The 22,324-nt window shown below is 44.0% G+C and overlaps 1 protein-coding gene across 1 annotated transcript in view; it reads left to right on the top strand.

The window, feature by feature from the left end:
• The window catches only part of LOC138854562 (uncharacterized), a 70,803-nt gene that overhangs the window by 5,067 nt on the left and 43,412 nt on the right, over nucleotides 1-22,324 (top strand). The window contains exons 2-3 of the mRNA XM_070098519.1: nucleotides 13,390-13,485; nucleotides 14,569-14,775. Of these exons, the coding sequence (XP_069954620.1) occupies nucleotides 13,390-13,485; nucleotides 14,569-14,775 (303 nt within the window). The remainder of the gene's footprint in view (nucleotides 1-13,389; nucleotides 13,486-14,568; nucleotides 14,776-22,324) is intronic.

Here is a 22,324-nt window from a genome sequence, read left to right as displayed (position 1 = left end):
CAGCGATTGTTAGGACACACAGTGATTATTACGACACAGCAATTGTTAGGACACACATCGATAGTTAGGATACAGCGATTGTTAGGACACAGCGATTGTTAGGACACACAGTGATTGTTAGAACACACAGTGATTGTTAGGACACAGGGATTGTTAGGACACAGCAATTGTTAGGACACACAGCGATTGTTAGGACACACAGTGATTATTAGGACACACCGTGATTGTTAGGACACAGCGATTGTTAGGGCACAGTGATTGTTAGGACACAGCGATTATTAGGACACACAGTGATTGTTAGGACACACAGTGATTGTTAGGACACACACGGATTGTTAGTACACACAGTGATTGTTAGTAAACAACGATTGTTAGGACACACAGTGATTGTTAGGACACAGCGATTGTTAGGACACACAGCGATTGTTAGGACACAACGATTGTTAGTACACAGCGATTGTTAGGACACACAGTGATTGTTAGGACACACAGTGATTGTTAGGACGCACAGTGATTGTTAGGACCCACAGTGATTGTTAGGACACAGCTATTCTTAGCACACAGCGATTGTTAGGACACACAGTGATTGTTAGGACACAGTGGTTGTTAGGACTCACCGTGATTGTTAGGAATCAGCGATTGTTAGTACACACAGCGATTGTTAGTACACACAGCGATTGTTAGGACACGATGCAACATCCCCCCAATGAAAAGCAGGGGTGTTACTAGCACGTTAAGAGACAATAAATTAAGTGTCAGGGGCCCGAGACTGTTCAACTGCCTCCCAGCATACATAAGGGGGATTACCAATGGACCCCTGGCAGTCTTCAAGCAGGCACTGGACAAGCACCTAAAGTCTATACCTGACCAGCCAGGCTGTGGTTCGTACGTTGGATTGCGTGCAGCCAGCAGTAACAGCCTGGTTGATCATGCTCTGATCCACCAGGAGGCCAGGTCACAGACCGGGCAGCGGGGGCGTTGACCCCCGGAACTCTCTCCAGGTAAACTCCAGGTAAACTCCAGGTAAATACAGTGATTGTTAGTACACAGCGATTGTTAGTACACAGCGATTGTTAGTACACAGTGATTGTTAGTACACAGCGATTGTTAGTACACAGCGATTGTTAGTACACAGCGATTGTTAGTACACAGCGATTGTTAGTACACAGTGATTGTTAGGACACACAGTGATTGTTAGGACACAGCGACAACACCTCAATTACTGGGAGCGCTTGAGGTTTCTAAACCTGTATTCCCTGGAACGCAGGAGGGAGAGATACATGATTATATACACCTGGAAAATCCTAGAGGGACTAGTACCGAACTTGCACACGAAAATCACTCACTACGAAAGCAAAAGACTTGGCAGACGATGCACCATCCCCCCAATGAAAAGCAGGGGTGTCACTAGCACGTTAAGAGACCATACAATAAGTGTCAGGGGCCCGAGACTGTTCAACTGCCTCCCAGCACACATAAGGGGGATTACCAACAGACCCCTGGCAGTCTTCAAGCTGGCACTGGACAAGCACCTAAAGTCAGTTCCGGATCAGCCGGGCTGTGGCTCGTACGTTGATTTGCGTGCAGCCAGCAGCAACAGCCTGGTTGATCAGGCTCTGATCCACCAGGAGGCCTGGTCACAGACCGGGCCGCGGGGGCGTTGACCCCCGGAACTCTCTCCAGGTAAACTCTAGGTAAACTCCAGATTGTTAGGACACACAGTGATTGTTAGGACACAGCGATTGTTAGTACACAGCGATTGTAAGGACACACAACGATTGTTAGGACACAGCGATTGTTAGGACACACAGCGATTGTTTGGACACAGCGATTGTTAGGACACAACGATTGTCAGGACACATCAATTCTTAGGACACAACGATTGTTGGGACACAGCGATTGTTAGTACACACAGCGATTGTTAGTACACAGTGATTGTTAGTACACAGTGATTGTTAGTACACAGTGATTGTTAGTACACAGTGATTGTTAGTACACAGTGATTGTTAGTACACAGTGATTGTTAGTACACAGTGATTGTTAGTACACAGTGATTGTAAGATCACAGCGTTTCTTAGGACACACAGTGATTGTTAGGACATACAGCGATTGTTAGTACACAGCGATTGTTAGTACACAGCGATTGTTAGTACACAGCGATTGTTAGTACACAGCGATTGTTACTACACACAGCGATTGTTAGTACACAGCGATTGTTAGGACACACAGCGATTGTTAGTACACAGCGATTGTTAGTACACAGCGATTGTTAGGACACACAGCGATTGTTAGGACACACAGCGATTGTTAGAACACACAGCGATTGTTAGTTCACAGCGATTGTTAGGACACACAGCGATTGTTAGGACACACAGCGATTGTTAGAACACACAGCGATTGTTAGGACACACAGCGATTGTTAGAACACACAGCGATTGTTAGTTCACAGCTATTGTTAGGACACACAGCGATTGTTAGGACACACAGCGATTGTTAGGACACACAGCGATTGTTAGGACACACAGCGATTGTTAGAACACACAGCGATTGTTAGGACACACAGCGATTGTTAGAACACACAGCGATTGTTAGTTCACAGCTATTGTTAGGACACACAGCGATTGTTAGGACACACAGCGATTATTAAGACACACAGCGATTGTTAGGACACAGCCATTGTTAGGACACAGCGATTGTGAGGACACAGCAATTGTTAGGACACAACGATTGTTAGGACACAGCGATTGTCAGGACACAGCGATTGTTAGGACACAGCGATTGTCAGGACACACAGTGATTGTTAAGACACACAGCGTTTGTTAGGACACACGGCGATTGTTTGTACACAGTGATTGTTAGGGCCCAGCGATTGTCAGGACACACAGTAATTGTTAGGACACATCTATTGTTAGGACACACAGTGATTGTTAGGACACACAGCGATTGTTAGAACACACAACGATTGTTAGGACACACAGTGATTGTTAGGACACATAGTTATTGTTAGGACAGAGCGATTGTTAGTAAACACAGCGATTGTTAGGTCACTGCGATTGTTAGGACACAGCGATTGTTAGTACACACAGCGATTGTTAGGACACATCGATTGTTAGGACACACAGCGATTGTTAGGACACCGATTGTTAGGACGCAGCGATTGTTTGGACACATAGTGATTGTTAGGACACAGTGATTGATTGTACACACAGGGATTGTTTGGACACAGAGTGATTGTTAGGACACAGCGATTGTAAGGACACAGTGATTGTTAGGACTCACAGTGATTGTTAGGACACAGTGATTGTGAGGACACAGTGATTGTTAGGACTCACAGTGATTGTTAGGACACAGTGATTGTAAGGACATAGTGATTTTTAGGACACACAGTGATTGTTAGGACACAGCGATTGTTAGGACACAGTGATTGTTAGCACACAGCGATTGTTAGGATACAGGGATTGTTATGACACAGTGATTGTTAGGACACAGTGATTGTTAGAACTCACAGTGATTGTTAGGACACAGTGATTGTAAGGACATAGTGATTGTTAGGACACACAGTGATTGTTAAGACACAGCGATTGTTAGGACACAGTGATTGTTAGCACACAGCGATTGTTAGGATACAGGGATTGTTATGACACAGTGATTGTTAGGACACAGTGATTGTTAGGGCACAGTGACTGTTAGGACAGCGATTATTAGGACACAGTGATTGTTAGGACACAGTGATTGTATGGACACAGTGATTGTTAGGACACAGTGATTGTTAGGACACACTGGGATTGTGTTAGGATACACAGGGATTGTGTTAAGACAAACCGGGGTTGTGTTAGGACACACAGGGATTGTCTTAGGACACACAGGGATTGTGTTATGGCACACAGGGATTGTGTTAGGACACACATGGATTGTTAGGGCACACAGGGATTGTGTTACGACGCACAGAGATTGTGTTACGACACACAAGGATTGTTAGGACACACAGGGATTGTGTTAGGACACACAGGGATTGTGTTAGGACACACAGGGATTGTAAGCTATGGCTTACATCTCTGTCTGTGTCAGAAATGAGGATGAGGAATAGAATAGGAGCGAGTACTGTGCCTTGTGGAACAGAGTTTTTACCGTAGCTGCCTCAGACTTTACTCTGTTTACTATTACTCTTTGTGTTCTATTTGTCAGGAAGTTATACTACATCTGTATTTTGTTTATCGTCTACAGCATCCAGGACCTTGTCATAGTGGTCCAGTAGCTGGAACAGGCAGGAGCGACCTGTTCTAAACCCGTGTTGCCCTGGGTTGTGTAACTGATGGGTATCTAGGTGGTTGGTGATCTTGCTTCTTAGAACCCTCTCAAAGATTTTTATATGGGATGTTAGTGCTATCGGTCTGTAGTTCTTTACAATTGCTTTACTGCCACCGTTTTGGAGTGGGGCTATGTATGTTGTTTTTAGTGTGTGTGGGATGACCCCCGTGTACATGCTCAATCTCCATAAAATGTTGAAGGCTCGTGATAGGGGCTTCTTGCAGTTCTTGATGAACACGGAGTTCCACGAGTCTGGGCATGGGGCAGAGTACATGGGTATGTTGTTTATTACCTTTTCAAAGTCTTGTGGTGTTAGGATAATACTAGGATAATATACTACAACAGACCAGGTTGGAAAGGTCGTTGTTGTGGTCTGAGAAGCGGCAGATGCAGTTCAATGTAGAGAAGTGTAAGGTTCTTATCCTAGGAAAAATAAAATAACTAGGATCGTTATAAGTTAAATAATATACATCTTATTGAACCTTTGTTGGCAATAAACCTGATGAAATTCTTACCTTCATCTCAAGAAGTATAAGCGAGTCATGTTATACTTCATATATCCTTCTTAAGGCTTCATATATCCTTGTTAAGGCTTCATATATCCTTATTAAGGCTTCATATATCCATATTAAGGCTTCATATATCCTTATTAAGGCTTCATATATCCTTGTTAAGGCTTCATATATCCTTGTTAAGGCTTCATATATCCTTATTAAGGCTTCATATATCCTTATTAAGGCTTCATATATCCTTGTTAAGGCTTCATATATCCTTGTTAAGGCTTCATATATCCTTATTACGGCTTCATATATCCTTATTAAGGCTTCATATATCCTTATTAAGGCTTCATATATCCTTGTTAAGGCTTCATATATCCTTATTAAGGCTGCATATATCCTTGTTAAGGCTTCATATATCCTTATTAAGGCTTCATATATCCTTATTAAGGCTGCATATATCCTTATTAAGGCTTCATATATCCTTGTTAAGGCTTCATATATCCTTATTAAGGCTTCATATATCCTTATTAAGGCTTCATATATCCTTATTAAGGCTTCATATATCCTTGTTAAGGCTTCATATATCCTTGTTAAGGCTGCATATATCCTTGTTAAGGCTTCATATATCCTTGTTAAGGCTTCATATATCCTTATTAAGGCTTCATATATCCTTATTAAGGCTTCATATATCCTTATTAAGGCTTCATATATCCTTGTTAAGGCTTCATATATCCTTGTTAAGGCTTCATATATCCTTGTTAAGGCTTCATATATCCTTATTACGGCTTCATATATCCTTATTAAGGCTTCATATATCCTTATTAAGGCTTCATATATCCTTGTTAAGGCTTCATATATCCTTGTTAAGGCTTCATATATCCTTATTACGGCTTCATATATCCTTATTAAGGCTTCATATATCCTTATTAAGGCTTCATATATCCTTATTAAGGCTTCATATATCCTTATTAAGGCTTCATATATCCTTGTTAAGGCTTCATATATCCTTGTTAAGGCTTCATATATCCTTATTACGGCTTCATATATCCTTATTAAGGCTTCATATATCCTTATTAAGGCTTCATATATCCTTGTTAAGGCTTCATATATCCTTATTAAGGCTTCATATATCCTTATTAAGGCTGCATATATCCTTGTTAAGGCTTCATATATCCTTATTAAGGCTTCATATATCCTTATTAAGGCTGCATATATCCTTATTAAGGCTTCATATATCCTTATTAAGGCTTCATATATCCTTATTAAGGCTTCATATATCCTTATTAAGGCTTCATATATCCTTATTAAGGCTGCATATATCCTTATTAAGGCTTCATATATCCTTATTAAGGCTTCATATATCCTTATTAAGGCTGCATATATCCTTATTAAGGCTTCATATATCCTTATTAAGGCTTCATATATCCTTATTAAGGCTTCATATATCCTTATTAAGGCTTCATATATCCTTATTGCATATATCCTTATTAAGGCTTCATATATCCTTATTAAGGCTTCATATATCCTTATTAAGGCTTCATATATCCTTATTAAGGCTGCATATATCCTTATTAAGGCTTCATATATCCTTATTAAGGCTTCATATATCCTTATTAAGGCTTCATATATACTTATTAAGGCTTCATATATCCTTATTAAGGCTTCATATATCCTTATTAAGGCTTCATATATCCTTATTAATTCTTCATATATCCTTATTAAGGCTTCATATATCCTTATTAAGGCTTCATATATCCTTATTAAGGCTTCATATATCCTTATTAAGGCTTCATATATCCTTATTAAGGCTTCATATATCCTAATTAAGGCTTCATATATCCTTATTAAGGCTGCATATATCCTTATTAAGGCTTCATATATCCTTATTAAGGCTGCATATATCCTTATTAAGGCTTCATATATCCTTATTAAGGCTGCATATATCCTTATTAAGGCTGCATATATCCTTATTAAGGCTTCATATATCCTTATTAAGGCTGCATATATCCTTATTAAGGCTTCATATATCCTTATTAAGGCTGCATATATCCTTATTAAGGCTTCATATATCCTTATTAAGGCTGCATATATCCTTATTAAGGCTGCATATATCCTTATTAAGGCTTCATATATCCTTATTAAGGCTGCATATATCCTTATTAAGGCTTCATATATCCTTATTAAGGCTGCATATATCCTTATTAAGGTTTCATATATCCTTATTAAGGCTGCATATATCCTTATTAAGGCTTCATATATCCTTATTAAGGCTGCATATATCCTTATTAAGGCTTCATATATCCTTATTAAGGCTTCATATATCCTCATTAAGGCTTCATATATCCTCATTAAGGCTTCATATAGATTATGCTGCACAGTTCTGGTCACGTATTACAGAATGGACATAAATATTTAGCTCTGGAAAACATTTAGAAAAGAATGAGAAAGATGATCCCATGTATCACATATTTCTGCTAGTAGGATAGACTGAGGAGACTTAACTTACACTCACTGGAAACACGTAGAATTAGGGAGGATATATACCAGGTACACAAGACACGAATAAATAAAGGGGACATAAATAACGTGATGAAAATATGTAACCGAGACAGGACTCGCAGAAGTTTAACTGGAGTTTACCTGGAGAGAGTTCCGGGGGTCAACGCCCCCGCGGCCCGGTCTGTGACCAGGCCTCCTGGTGGATCAGAGCCTGATCAACCAGGCTGCTACTGCTGGCTGCACGCAAACCAACGTACGAGCCACAGCCCGGCTGGTCAGGAACTGACTTTAGGTGCTTGTCCAGTGCCAGCTTGAAGACTGCCAGGGGTCTGTTGGTAATCCCCCTTATGTGTGCTGGGAGGCAGTTGAACAGTCTCGGGCCCCTGACACTTATTGTATGGTCTCTTAACGTGCTAGTGACACCCCTGCTTTTCATTGGGGGGATGTTGCATCGTCTGCCAAGTCTTTTGCTTTCGTAGTGAGTGATTTTCGTGTGCAAGTTCGGTACTAGTCCCTCTAGGATTTTCCAGGTGTATATAATCATGTATCTCTCCCTCCTGCGTTCCAGGGAGTACAGGTTTAGGAACCTCAAGCGCTCTCGGTAATTGAATTCAAGTTGGAAAAAAATACGTAGATCTAGAAAGAGTATAGAAAAACACTTGTTAGGTAACATAGTTGCTGAACCTTGATGGTAATATTGACAAGTTGTGGCCCGGTGGCCTGGTGGCTAAAGCTCCCGCTTCACACACGTAGGGCCCGGGTTCGATTCCCGGCGGGTGGAAACATTTCGACACGTTTCCTTACACCTGTTGTCCTGTTCACCTAGCAGCAAATAGGTACCTGGGTGTTAGTCGACTGGTGTGGGTCGCATCCTGGGGGACAAGATTAAGGACCCCAATGGAAATAAGTTAGACAGTCCTCGATGACGCACTGACTTTCTTGGGTTATCCTGGGTGGCTAACCCTCCGGGGTTAAAAATCCGAACGAAATCTTATCTTATCTTATCTTAACAAACACGTATCTGCAGATTAAAACGATAAGCGAACGTTTTGCAATGACTGGCGAAACGTTACTTGTCTTTATAAGTTAATACGTGTTTCCTAACAACATTAGTTGTAGAAGAGTGAAACAGTGTGACGGCAGCGTCACTGAGGTAGAAGAGTGAAACAGTGTGACGGCAGCGTCACTGAGGTAGAAGAGTGAAACAGTGTGACGGCAGCGTCACTGAGGTAGAAGAGTGAAACAGTGTGACGGCAGCGTCACTGAGGTAGAAGAGTGAAACAGTGTGACGGCAGCGTCACTGAGGTAGAAGAGTGAAACAGTGTGACGGCAGCGTCACTGAGGTAGAAGAGTGAAACAGTGTGACGGCAGCGTCACTGAGGTAGAAGAGTGAAACAGTGTGACGGCAGCGTCACTGAGGTAGAAGAGTGAAACAGTGTGACGGCAGCGTCACTGAGGTAGAAGAGTGAAACAGTGTGACGGCAGCGTCACTGAGGTAGAAGAGTGAAACAGTGTGACGGCAGCGTCACTGAGGTAGAAGAGTGAAACAGTGTGACGGCAACGTCACTGAGGTAGAAGAGTGAAACAGTGTGACGGCAGCGTCACTGAGGTAGAAGAGTGAAACAGTGTGACGGCAGCGTCACTGAGGTAGAAGAGTGAAACAGTGTGACGGCAGCGTCACTGAGGCCACAACTGTGACCACCTAAGTTCCCCCGACTTTTAATAACATTTTATCTTTCCACTGTACTAATAATAATAATAATAATAATAATAATAATAATAATAATAATAATAATAATAATAATAATAATAATAATAATAATAACAATAATAATAATAATAATAATAATAATAATAATAATAATAATAATAATAATAATAATAATAATAATAATAATAATAATATATTTATTTACTACAAGTACACTTACAAGGTATACAAGTACATGTACAAGGTATACAAGTACATGTACAAGGTATACAAATAATAGAGCCTACTAGACTGGAGAATACACTAGACCTCATCTTCACTAACAATGATGATCTGATAAGAAATGTCACCATATCAAAAACAATATACTCAGATCACAACATAATTGAGGTTCAGTCATGTATGCGAGGAGCCCCAGACCGACATAATGAGATTAGTCACGAGGGAGCATTCACCAAATTCAACTTCAATAACAAAAACATAAAGTGGGACCAAGTAAACCAAGTCCTAACCGATATAAGCTGGGAAGATATACTAAGCAACACAGACCCAAACTTATGCCTAGAACAGATTAACTCGGTGGCACTCGATGTATGCACAAGGCTTATTCCTCTAAGAAAAAGGAGGAGTAGATGTAAAATAGAAAGAGACAGGCGCTCCCTTTACAGGCGACGGAAAGAATAACAGAGCGGCTAAAAGAGGTCAATATATCTGAAATGCGCAGGGAGACACTGGTCAGAGAAATAGCAAGCATCGAACTTAAGCTAAAAGAATCCTTTAGGAGTCAGGAATCGCGGGAAGAACTAAAAGCTATAAATGAAATCGAAAGAAACCCAAAGTATTTCTTCTCCTATGCCAAATCAAAATCGAGAACAACGCCCAGTATTGGGCCCCTACTTAAACAAGATGGGTCCTACACAGATGACAGCAAGGAAATGAGTGAGCTACTCAAGTCCCAATATGACTCAGTTTTTAGCAAGCCGCTAACCAGACTGAGAGTCGAAGATCAAAATGAATTTTTTATGAGAGAGCCACAAAATTTGATTAACACAAGCCTATCCGATGTTATCCTGACGCCAAATGACTTCGAACAGGCGATAAATGACATGCCCATGCACTCTGCCCCAGGGCCAGACTCATGGAACTCTGTGTTCATCAAGAACTGCAAGAAGCCCCTATCACGAGCCTTTTCCATCCTATGGAGAGGGAGCATGGACACGGGGGTCGTCCCACAGTTACTAAAAACAACAGACATAGCCCCACTCCACAAAGGGGGCAGTAAAGCAACAGCAAAGAACTACAGACCAATAGCACTAACATCCCATATCATAAAAATCTTTGAAAGGGTCCTAAGAAGCAAGATCACCACCCATCTAGAAACCCATCAGTTACACAACCCAGGGCAACATGGGTTTAGAACAGGTCGCTCCTGTCTGTCTCAACTACTGGATCACTACGACAAGGTCCTAAATGCACTAGAAGACAAAAAGAATGCAGATGTAATATATACAGACTTTGCAAAAGCCTTCGACAAGTGTGACCATGGCGTAATAGCGCACAAAATGCGCGCTAAAGGAATAACAGGAAAAGTCGGTCGATGGATCTATAATTTCCTCACTAACAGAACACAGAGAGTAGTCGTCAACAGAGTAAAGTCCGAGGCAGCTACGGTGAAAAGCTCTGTTCCACAAGGCACAGTACTAGCTCCCATCTTGTTCCTTATCCTCATATCCGACATAGACAAGGATGTCAGCCACAGCACCGTGTCTTCCTTTGCAGATGACACCCGAATCTGCATGACAGTGTCTTCCATTGCAGACACTGCAAGGCTCCAGGCGGACATCAACCAAATCTTTCAGTGGGCTGCAGAAAACAATATGAAGTTCAACGATGAGAAATTTCAATTACTCAGATATGGTAAACATGAGGAAATTAAATCTTCATCAGAGTACAAAACAAATTCTGGCCACGAAATAGAGCGAAACACCAACGTCAAAGACCTGGGAGTGATTATGTCGGAGGATCTCACCTTCAAGGACCATAACATTGTATCAATCGCATCTGCTAGAAAAATGACAGGATGGATAATGAGAACCTTCAAAACTAGGGAGGCCAAGCCCATGATGACACTCTTCAGGTCACTTGTTCTATCTAGGCTGGAATATTGCTGCACTCTAACAGCACCTTTCAAGGCAGGTGAAATTGCCGACCTAGAAAATGTACAGAGAACTTTCACGGCGCGCATAACGGAGATAAAACACCTCAATTACTGGGAGCGCTTGAGGTTTCTAAACCTGTATTCCCTGGAACGCAGGAGGGAGAGATACATGATTATATACACCTGGAAAATCCTAGAGGGACTAGTACCGAACTTGCACACGAAAATCACTCACTACGAAAGCAAAAGACTTGGCAGACGATGCACCATCCCCCCAATGAAAAGCAGGGGTGTCACTAGCACGTTAAGAGACCATACAATAAGTGTCAGGGGCCCGAGACTGTTCAACTGCCTCCCAGCACACATAAGGGGGATTACCAACAGACCCCTGGCAGTCTTCAAGCTGGCACTGGACAAGCACCTAAAGTCAGTTCCTGATCAGCCGGGCTGTGGCTCGTACGTTGGTTTGCGTGCAGCCAGCAGCAACAGCCTGGTTGATCAGGCGCTGATCCACCAGGAGGCCTGGTCACAGACCGGGCCGCCTGGGCGTTGACCCCCGAAACTCTCTCCAGGTAAACTCCAGGTAAACATGTACAAGGTATACAAGTACATGTACAAGGTATACAAGTACATGTACAAGGTATACAAGTACATGTACAAGGTATACAAGTACATGTACAAGGTATACAAGTACATGTACAAGGTATACAAGTACATGTACAAGGTATACAAGTACATGTACAAGGTATACAAGTACATGTACAAGGTATACAAGTACATGTACAAGGTATACAAGTACATGTACAAGGTATACAAGTACATGTACAAGGTATACAAGTACATGTACAAGGTATACAAGTACATGTACAAGGTATACAGACCATAGTTGACATCAGTGACATACTACTATATAGAAAGACACTTGTTATGCTGAGCATTTCCCGCAAATTAGGTCAGTTTTGTCCCAGGATGCGACCCACACCAGTCCACTAACACGCAGGATGCGACCCACACCAGTCCACTAACACCCAGGATGTGACCCACACCAGTCCACTAACATCCAGGATGCGACCCACACCAGTCCACTAACACCCAGGATGCGACCCACACCAGTCCACTAATACCCAGGATGCGACCCACACCAGTCCACTAACACCCAGGATGTGACCCACACCAGTCCACTAACACCCAGGATGCGACCCACACCAGTCCACTAACACCCAGGATGTGACCCACACCAGTCCACTAACATCCAGGATGCGACCCACACCAGTCCACTAACACCCAGGATGCGACCCACACCAGTCCACTAATACCCAGGATGCGACCCACACCAGTCCACTAACACCCAGGATGCGACCCACACCAGTCCACTAACACCCAGGATGCGACCCACACCAGTCCACTAACACCCAGGATGCGACCCACACCAGTCCACTAACACCCAGGATGTGACCCACACCAGTCCACTAACACCTAGGATGCGACCCACACCAGTCCACTAACACCCAGGATGCGACCCACACCAGTCCACTAACACCCAGGATGCGACCCACACCAGTCCACTAACACCCAGGTACCCATTTTACTGGTGGGTAACATAGACAACAGGTGGAAAGAAACACGCCCAATGTTTCTACTCTGGCTGGGAATCGAACCCAGTCCCTCGCTGTGTGAAGCGAGACCTTGAACCACCTTGTTCATAATTACTGTCACATTTGTTTTGTTTGTTTCGTAAGGTGAAGTCCAGGATTTTTTCTTAATTCATGGTATAACTTAACAAATCTTTGATGACAATTATGTTGTAGAGGTGTGAGCAAAGCTCACTTGTCATCAAGGATTTGTTAAGTTATACCATCAATTAAGGAAAGCTCCTGGACTTAGGTGCGCCTTCAACATAGTCTGAGTCAGTAAACAGAACGATGTTTCCTGACGCTGGTCTTAGTCATACCACGACCCACAGCTGCAGTTTTTGGTCATGTGACCGAGGCCTTCCACTGGCTTACCCGTCCAACCCTTTAAAAATATGGTTATAATAACTAGTCTCAATCGTTCTGGATGTGAGGTGAACCTGCCTAGCATGAGCCAGTAGACCTAGTGCAATGTTTAACTGTTCATTAGTTATATAAACATCTATAGTCACGTAATAACACCAGTAATGATGAATTACCTTGAGAGTATTCTAGTGTAATATCTGTAATTACTTTTGGCAGGTACTACGTGTGGAGAAGAAACTATCTTCAGCGTTGAAGAGGAAGACTAACAGACTTAACACCAATGTTCATAGAGATGTGAAGAGGATCAGGACGGTAAGTGGTAACTGAGGTGCCCTTCACCTCTTTCTTCCACCATCACTTCTCTTCAACCTCACTCCTCACTTCTTCCACAACATCTTCACACACTTCTAATGTTATTTATTACTAACAACTTGATGAATAACGAATGTATAACACTTGGTTATTGTTATTGATAAATAACACATGTATATTATTTCTGTATTAACATATTAGCAGTTTCCCACCAAGACAGACTCGCCTAACAATATAATATCTTATGTACATATAAGTATATATATTTTTTTTTTTTTTTTTCAACAAACCGGCCGTATCCCACCAAGGCAGGGTGGCCCAAAAAGAAAAACGAAAGTTTCTCTTTTTAAATTTAGTAATTTATACGGGAGAAGGGGTTACTAGCCCCTTGCTCCTGGCATTTTAGTCGCCTCTTACAACACGCATGGCTTACGGAGGAAGAATTCTGTTCCACTTCCCCATGGAGATAAGAGGAAATAAACAACAACAAGAACTAGAAAGAAAATAGAAGAAAACCCAGAGGGATGTGTATATATACATACATATATATGCTTGTACATGTATGTGTAGTGTGACCTAAGTTTAAGTAGAAGTAGCAAGACATACCTGAAATCTTGCATGTTTATGAGACAGAAAAAAAGGACACCAGCAATCCTACCATCATGTAAAACAATTACAGGCTTTCGTTTTACACTCACTTGGCAGGACGGTAGTACCTCCCTGGGCGGTTGCTGTCTACCAACCTACTACCTAGTATATATATATATATATATATATATATATATATATATATATATTATATATATATATATATATATATATATATATATATATATATATATATATATATATATATATATATATGTTTGTATATCGGGTATTAGTGTTGATTAGAGTAACGTGTGGTCGATTGGATTTAAACCTAATATCACACTGATGGGGAAGCACTAAACCCGTAGGAGCCACACGGCACCCGGGGTATAGGAGGCAATCAGTTTTGATCCGAGTAAAGGGAGATTCCCTCCCCCCCCCACTTTCCTACCTTCGCTTCATAGCTTAATAATTGAGTCTTTCTCAACACAGGCACTGCTGACCCTCGGCTTGGCCAGGATATCCCCAACTTACCCAGATGCTACGGACGACACACGGACGGGCAAGAGCCGTACATGGTTCCGCAGTCTGTCTTCTCTGGAGATAAAGCCCAGCATCACATCTCTGCCTCCTGCCAATGGTCTGCCTCACCCTACCTGCCAGCCCAAGACCACACGATCTGCCTCACAACCACACCTGGTGAGTGTGTGTGTGTGTGTGTGTGTGTGTGTGTGTGTGTGTGTGTGTGTGTGTGTGTGTACTCGCCTAATTGTGGTTGCAGGGGTCGAGACTCAGCTCCTGGCCCCGCCTCTTCACTGATCGCTACTAGGTCCTCTCCCTCTCTGCTTCCTGAGCTTTGTCATACCTCTTCTTAAAACTATGAATGGTTCCTGCCTCCACGACTTCACTTGCTAGGCTATTCCACTTCCTGACGACTATATGACTGAAGAAATACTACCTCACGTCCCTGTGACTTGTCTGAGTCTTCAGCTTCCAGTTGTGACCCCTTGTTTCTGTGTCCCCTCTCTGGAACATCCTGTCTCTGTCCACCTTGTCTATTCCCCGCAGTATCTTTTATGTCGTTATCATGCCTTCCCTGACCCTTCTGTCCTCCAGTGTCGTCAGTCCGATTTCCCTCATCCTTTCCTCGTACGACATTTCCCTGAGCTCTGGGACTAGCCTTGTTACAAACCTTTGTACTTTCTCTAACTTCTTGACGTGCTTGACCAGGTGTGGGTTCCAGACTGGTGCTGCATGCTCCAGTATGGGCCTAACATACACAGTGTACAGTGTCTTGAACGATTCCTTATTAAGGTATCGGAACGCTATTCTCAGGTTTGCCAGGCGCCCGTATGCTGCAGCAGTTATTTGGTTGATATGTGCCTCTGGTGACGTGCTCGGTGTTATGGTCACCCCAAGGTCTTTTTCCCTGAGTGAGGTCTGTAGTCTTTGTCCACCTAGCCCATACTCTGTCTGCGGTCTTCTTTGCCCCTCCCCAATCTTCATGACTTTGCATTTGGCAGGGTTGAATTCGAGAAGCCAGTTTCTGGACCACATGTCCAGCCTGTCCAGGTCTCTTTGCAGTCCTGCCTCATCCTCATCCGATTTAATTCTTCTCATCAGCTTCACATCATCTGTGTGTGTGTGTGTGTGTGTGTGTGTGTGTGTGTGTGTGTGTGTGTGTGTGTCTTACCATTGTGTCCTAGGCAGATGTCGATTAGACACTAGGCCTGTTGTATATGCGTGTGTGTGTGTGTGTGCGAGTGTGAGTGTGAGTGTGTGTGTGTGTGTGTGTGTGTACTCATCTATTTGTACTCACCTATTTGTGGTTGCAGGGGACGAATCATAGCTCCTGGCCCCGCCTCTTCACTGATTGCTACTAGGTCCTCTCTCTCCCTGCTCCATGAGCTTTATCATACCTCGCCTTAAAACTATGTATGGTTCCCGCCTCCACTACTTCACTTTCTAGGCTATTCCACGGTCTGACTACTCTATGACTGAAGAAATACTTCCTAACATCCCTTTGATTCATCTGAGTCTTCAACTTCCAATTGTGACCTCTTGTGTCTGTGGAACATCCCGTCTTTGTCCACCTTGTCTATTCTGCGCAGTATTTTATATGTCGTTATCATGTCTCCCCTGACCCTCCTGTCCTCCAGTGTCGTCAGGCCGATTTCCCTCAACCTTTCTTTGTAGGACAATCCCCGTAGCTCTGGGACTAGTCTTGTTGCAAACCTTTGCACTTTCTCTAATTTCTTGACGTGCTTGGCTAGGTGTGGATTCCAAACTGGTGTGTGTATGTGTGTTGTGTGTGTGTTGTGTGTGTGTTGTGTGTGTGTTGTGTGTGTGTTGTGTGTGTGTGTTGTAGGTGTGTGTTGTGTGTGTGTGTGTGTGTGTGTGTGTTGGTGTGTGTTGTGTGTGTGTGTTGTGTGTGTGTGTTATGTGTGTTGTGTGTGTGTGTGTGTGTGTGTGTGTGTGTGTGTGTGTGTGTGTGTGTGTGTGTGTGTGTGTTGTGTGTGTTGTGTGTGTGTGTTGTGTGTGTGTTGTGTGTGTGTTGTGTGTGTGCTGTGTGTGTGTGTGTGTTGTGTGTGTGTGTTGTGTGTGTGTGTTGTGTGTACTCACCTATTTGTACTCACCTATTTGTGGTTGCAGGGGTCGAGTCACAGCTCCTGGCCCCGCCTCTTCGCTGATTGCTACTAGACCCTCTCTCTCCCTGCCCCATGAGCTCTATCATACCTCGCCTTAAAACTATGTATGGTTCCCGCCTCCACTACGTCACTTTCTAGGCTATTCCACGGCCTGACTACTCTATGACTGAAGAAATACTTCCTAACATCCCTTTGATTCATCTGGGTCTTCAACTTCCAATTGTGACCTCTTGTGTCTGTGTCCCATCTCTGGAACATCCCGTCTTTGTCCACCTTGTCTATTCCGCGCAGTATTTTATATGTCGTTATCATGTCTCCCCTGACCCTCCTGTCCTCCAGTGTCATCAGGCCGATTTCCCTCAACCTTTCTTCGTAGGACAATCCCCGTAGCTCTGGGACTAGTCTTGTTGCAAACCTTTGCACTTTCTCTAATTTCTGGACGTGCTTGACTAGGTGTGGATTCCAAACTGGTGCTGCATACTCCAGTATGGGCCTGACGTAAATGGTATACAGAGTCTTAAACGAATCCTTACTGAGGTATCGGAACGCTATCCGTAGGTTTGCCAGGCGCCCGTATGCTGCAGCAGTTATCTGATTGATGTGCGCCTCAGGAGATATGCTCGGTGTTATACTCACCCCCAGATCTTTTTCCTTGAGTGAGGTTTGCAGTCTTTGGCCATCTAAACTATATTGTGTCTGCGGTCTTCTTTGCCCTTCCCCAATCTTCATGACTTTGCATTTGGCAGGGTTAAATTCAAGGAGCCAGTTGCTGGACCAGGCTTGTAGCCTGTCCAGGTCTCTTTGTGTGTGTGTGTGTGTGTGTGTGTGTGTGTGTGTGTGTGTGTGTGTGTGTGTGTGTGTGTGTGTGTGTGTGTGTGTGTGTGTGTGTGTGTGTGTGTGTGTGTCTGTGTGTGTTGTGTGTGTGTGTTGTGTGTGTGTGTGTGTGTACGTCATTTTCTAGGCTATTCCACTGCCTTACAACTCTATGACTGAAGAAATACTTCCTACTATCTCTCTGACTCATTTGTGTCTTCAACTTCCAATTGTGGCCTCTTGTTTCTGTGTCCCCTCCCTGGAACATCCTGTCCTTGTCCACCTTGTCTATTCCACGCAGTATTTTATATGTCGTTATCATGTCTCCCCTGACCCTCCTGTCCTCCAGTGTCGTCAGGCCGATTTCCCTTAATCTTTCTTCATAGGACATTCCCCTTAGCTCTGGAACTAACCTTGTTGCAAACCTTTGTACTTTCTCTAGTTTCTTGACGTGCTTTATCAAGTGCGGGTTCCAAACAGGTGCTGCATACTCCAGTATGGGCCTGACATACACGGTGTACAGTGTCTTGAATGATTCCTTACTAAGGTGTCGGAATGCTGTTCTCAGGTTTGCCAGGCGCCCATATGCTGCAGCAGTTATCTGATTGATGTGTGTTTCCGGAGACATGCTCGGTGTTATACTCACCCCAAGATCTTTCTCCTTGAGTGAGGTTTGCAGTCTTTGGCCACCTAGCCTATACTCTGTCTGTGGTCTTCTGTGCCCTTCCCCTATCTTCATGACTTTGCATTTGGCAGGATTAAATTCGAGAAGCCATTTGCTGGACCAGGTGTCCAGTCTGTCCAGGTCTCTTTGAAGTCCTGCCTGGTCCTCATCAGATTTAATTCTCCTCATTAACTTCACATCATCTGCAAACAGGGACACTTCTGAGTCTAACCCTTCCGTCATGTCGTTCACATATACCAAAAATAGCACTGGTCCTAGGACCGACCCCTGTGGGACCCCGCTCGTCACAGGTGCCCACTGTGATACATCATTACGTACCATGACTCGTTGTTGCCTCCCTGTCAGGTATTCTCTGATCCATTGCAGTGCCCTTCCTGTTATATGCGCCTGATGCTCTAGCTTCTGCACTAATCTCTTGTGAGGAACTGTGTCAAAGGCCTTCTTGCAGTCCAAGAAGATGCAATCAACCCACCCCTCTCTCTCTTGTCTTACTTCTGTTATTTTATCATAAAACTCCAGAAGGTTTGTGACACAGGATTTGCCTTCCGTGAATCCGTGCTGGTTGGCATTTATACTCCTGTTCCGTTCCAGGTGCTCCACCACTCTCCTCCTGATAATCTTCTCCATAATTTTGCATACTATACACGTCAATGACACAGGTCTATAGTTTAGTGCCTCTTTTCTGTCTCCTTTTTTGAAAATGGGAACTACATTTGCCGTCTTCCATACCTCAGGTAGTTGCCCAGTTTCCAGGGATGTGTTGAAGATTGTGGTAAGTGGTACGCACAACATATCTGCTCCCTCTCTAAGGACCCATGGAGAGATGTTGTCCGGTCCCATTGCCTTTGAGGTATCGATGTCCCTTAGCAGTTTCTTCACCTCCTCCTCATCTGTATGTATGTCGTCCAACACTTGTTGGTGTATTCCTTGTTGGTGTCCCCATCTGGTCTGTCCCCTCAGAGTCCTTCCTGTCTCTACTGTAAATACTTCCTTAAATCTCGTGTTGAGCTCCTCACATACCTCTTGATCGTTTCTTGTGAGTTCTCCACCTTCTTTCCTCAGCCTTATCACCTGGTCCTTGACTGTTGTCTTCCTCCTAATGTGGCTATACAGCAGTTTCGAGTCAGATTTGACTTTCGATGCTATGTCGTTTTCATACTGTCGCTGGGCCTCCCTCCTTATCTGCGCATACTCGTTTCTGGCTCTTCTACTAATCTCCTTGTTTTCCTGGGTCCTATGCCTCCTGTACCTTTTCCATTCTCTGTTGCACTTAGTTTTTGCCTCCCTACACCTTCGGGTAAACCAAGGACTCGTTTTGGTCTTCCTATTATTTCTGTTTCCCTTGGGAACAAAACTTTCCTCTGCCTCCTTGCACTTTGTTGCCACATATTCCATCATCTCGTTTACTGATTTTCCTACCATTTCTCTGTCCCACTGAACCTCCTGCAGGAAGTTTCTCATACCTGTCCTCGATGTGTGTGTGTGTGTGTGTGTGTGTGTGTGTGTGTGTGTATGTGTGTGTGTGTGTGTGTGTGTGTGTGTTGTGTGTTGTGTGTTGTGTGTGTGTGGTGTGTGTGTGTGTGTGGTGAGTGAGTGAGTGTGTGTGTGTGTGTACTCACCCCTGGTTGCAGGGGTGTGTGTGTGTGTGTGTGTGTGTGTGTGTGTGTGTGTGTGTGTGTGTGTGTGTGTGTGTGTGTGTGTGTGTGTGTGTGTGTGTTTATGTGTGTGTGTGTGTGTGTGTGTGTGTGTGTGTGTGTATGTGTGTGTGTGTGTGTGTGTGTGTGTGTGTGTGTGTGTGTGTGTGTGTGTGTGTGCGTGTGTGTGTGTGTGTGTAGTGTGTGTGTGTGTGGTGTGTGTGTGTGTGTGGTGAGTGAGTGAGTGTGTGTGTGTGTGTGTGTGTACTCACCTAGTTGTACTCACCTAGTTGAGGTTGCGGGGGTCGAGTCAGAGCTCCTAGCCCCGCCCCTTCACTGATCGCTACTAGGTCACTCTCCCTGAGCCGTGAGCTTTATCATACCTCTGCTTAAAGCTATGTATGGATCCTGCCTCCACTACATCGCTTCCCAAACTATTCCACTTACTGACTACTCTGTGGCTGAAGAAATACTTCCTAACATCCCTGTGATTCATCTGTGTCTTCAGCTTCCAACTGTGTCCCCTTGTTACTGTGTCCAATCTCTGGAACATCCTGTCTTTGTCCACCTTGTCAATTCCTCTCAGTATTTTGTATGTCGTTATCATGTCCTCCCTATCTCTCCTGTCCTCCAGTGTCGTCAGGTTGATTTCCCTTAACCTCTCCTCGTAGGACATACCTCTTAGCTCTGGGACTAGTCTTGTTGCAAACCTTTGCACTTTCTCTAGTTTCTTCACGTGCTTGGCTAGGTGTGGGTTCCAAACTGGTGCCGCATACTCCAATATGGGCCTAACATACACGGTGTACAGGGTCCTGAATGATTCCTTATTAAGATGTCGGAATGCTGTTCTGAGGTTTGCTAGGCGCCCATATGCTGCAGCAGTTATTTGGTTGATGTGCGCTTCAGGAGATGTGCCTGGTGTTATACTCACCCCAAGATCTTTTTCCTTGAGTGAGGTTTGTAGTCTCTGACCCCCTAGACTGTACTCCGTCTGCGGCCTTCTTTGCCCTTCCCCAATCTTCATGACTTTGCACTTGGTGGGATTGAACTCCAGGAGCCAATTGCTGGACCAGGTCTGCAGCCTGTCCAGATCCCTTTGTAGTTCTGCCTGGTCTTCGATCGAGTGTATTCTTCTCATCAACTTCACGTCATCTGCAAACAGGGACACCTCAGAGTCTATTCCTTCCGTCATGTCGTTCACAAATACCAGAAACAGCACTGGTCCTAGGACTGACCCCTGTGGGACCCCGCTGGTCACAGGTGCCCACTCTGACACCTCGCCACGTACCATGACTCGCTGCTGTCTTCCTGACAAGCATTCCCTGATCCATTGTAGTGCCTTCCCTGTTATCCCTGCTTGGTCCTCCAGTTTTTGCACCAATCTCTTGTGTGGAACTGTGTCAAACGCCTTCTTGCAGTCCAAGAAAATGCAATCCACCCACCCCTCTCTCTCTTGTCTTACTGCTGTCACCATGTCATAGAACTCCAGTAGGTTTGTGACACAGGATTTCCCGTCCCTGAAACCATGTTGGCTGCTGTTGATGAGATCATTCCTTTCTAGGTGTTCCACCACTCTTCTCCTGATAATCTTCTCCATGATTTTGCATACTATACATGTCAGTGACACTGGTCTGTAGTTTAATGCTTCATGTCTGTCTCCTTTTTTAAAGATTGGGACTACATTTGCTGTCTTCCATGCCTCAGGCAATCTTCCTGTTTCGATAGATGTATTGAATATTGTTGTTAGGGGTACACATAGCGCCTCTGCTCCCTCTCTCAATACCCATGGGGAGATGTTATCTGGCCCCATTGCCTTTGAGGTATCTAGCTCACTCAGAAGCCTCTTCACTTCTTCCTCGGTTGTGTGCACTGTGTCCAGCACTTGGTGGTGTGCCCCACCTCTCCGTCTTTCTGGAGTCCCTTCTGTCTCCTCTGTGAACACTTCTTTGAATCTCTTGTTGAGTTCTTCACATACTTCACGGTCATTTCTTGTTGTCTCTCCTCCTTCCTTCCTTAGCCTGATTACCTGGTCCTTGACTGTTGTTTTCCTCCTGATCTGGCTGTACAACAGTTTCGGGTCAGATTTGGCTTTCGCTGCTATGTCATTTTCATATTGTCTTTGGGCCTCCCTTCTTATCTGTGCATATTCGTTTCTGGCTCTACGACTGTTCTCCTTATTCTCCTGGGTCCTTTGCCTTCTATATTTCTTCCATTCCCTAGCACACTTGGTTTTTGCCTCCCTGCACCTTTGGGTAAACCATGGGCTCATCCTGGCTTTTTCATTAATCCTGTTACCCTTGGGTACAAACCTCTCCTCAGCCTCCTTGCATTTTGTTGCTACATATTCCATCATCTCATTAACTGGCTTCCCTGCCAGTTCTCTGTCCCACTGAACCCCGTTCAGGTAGTTCCTCATTCCTGTGTAGTCCCCTTTCTTGTAGTTTGGCTTCATTCGTCCTGGCCTTCCT

Source organism: Cherax quadricarinatus, chromosome 62, assembly GCF_038502225.1.
Source record: "Cherax quadricarinatus isolate ZL_2023a chromosome 62, ASM3850222v1, whole genome shotgun sequence".
In the NCBI taxonomy this organism is placed as follows: Eukaryota; Metazoa; Arthropoda; class Malacostraca; order Decapoda; family Parastacidae; genus Cherax; species Cherax quadricarinatus.
Note: the sequence above shows the minus strand (reverse complement) of the source record. Positions and strands in the feature narration are given on the sequence as shown.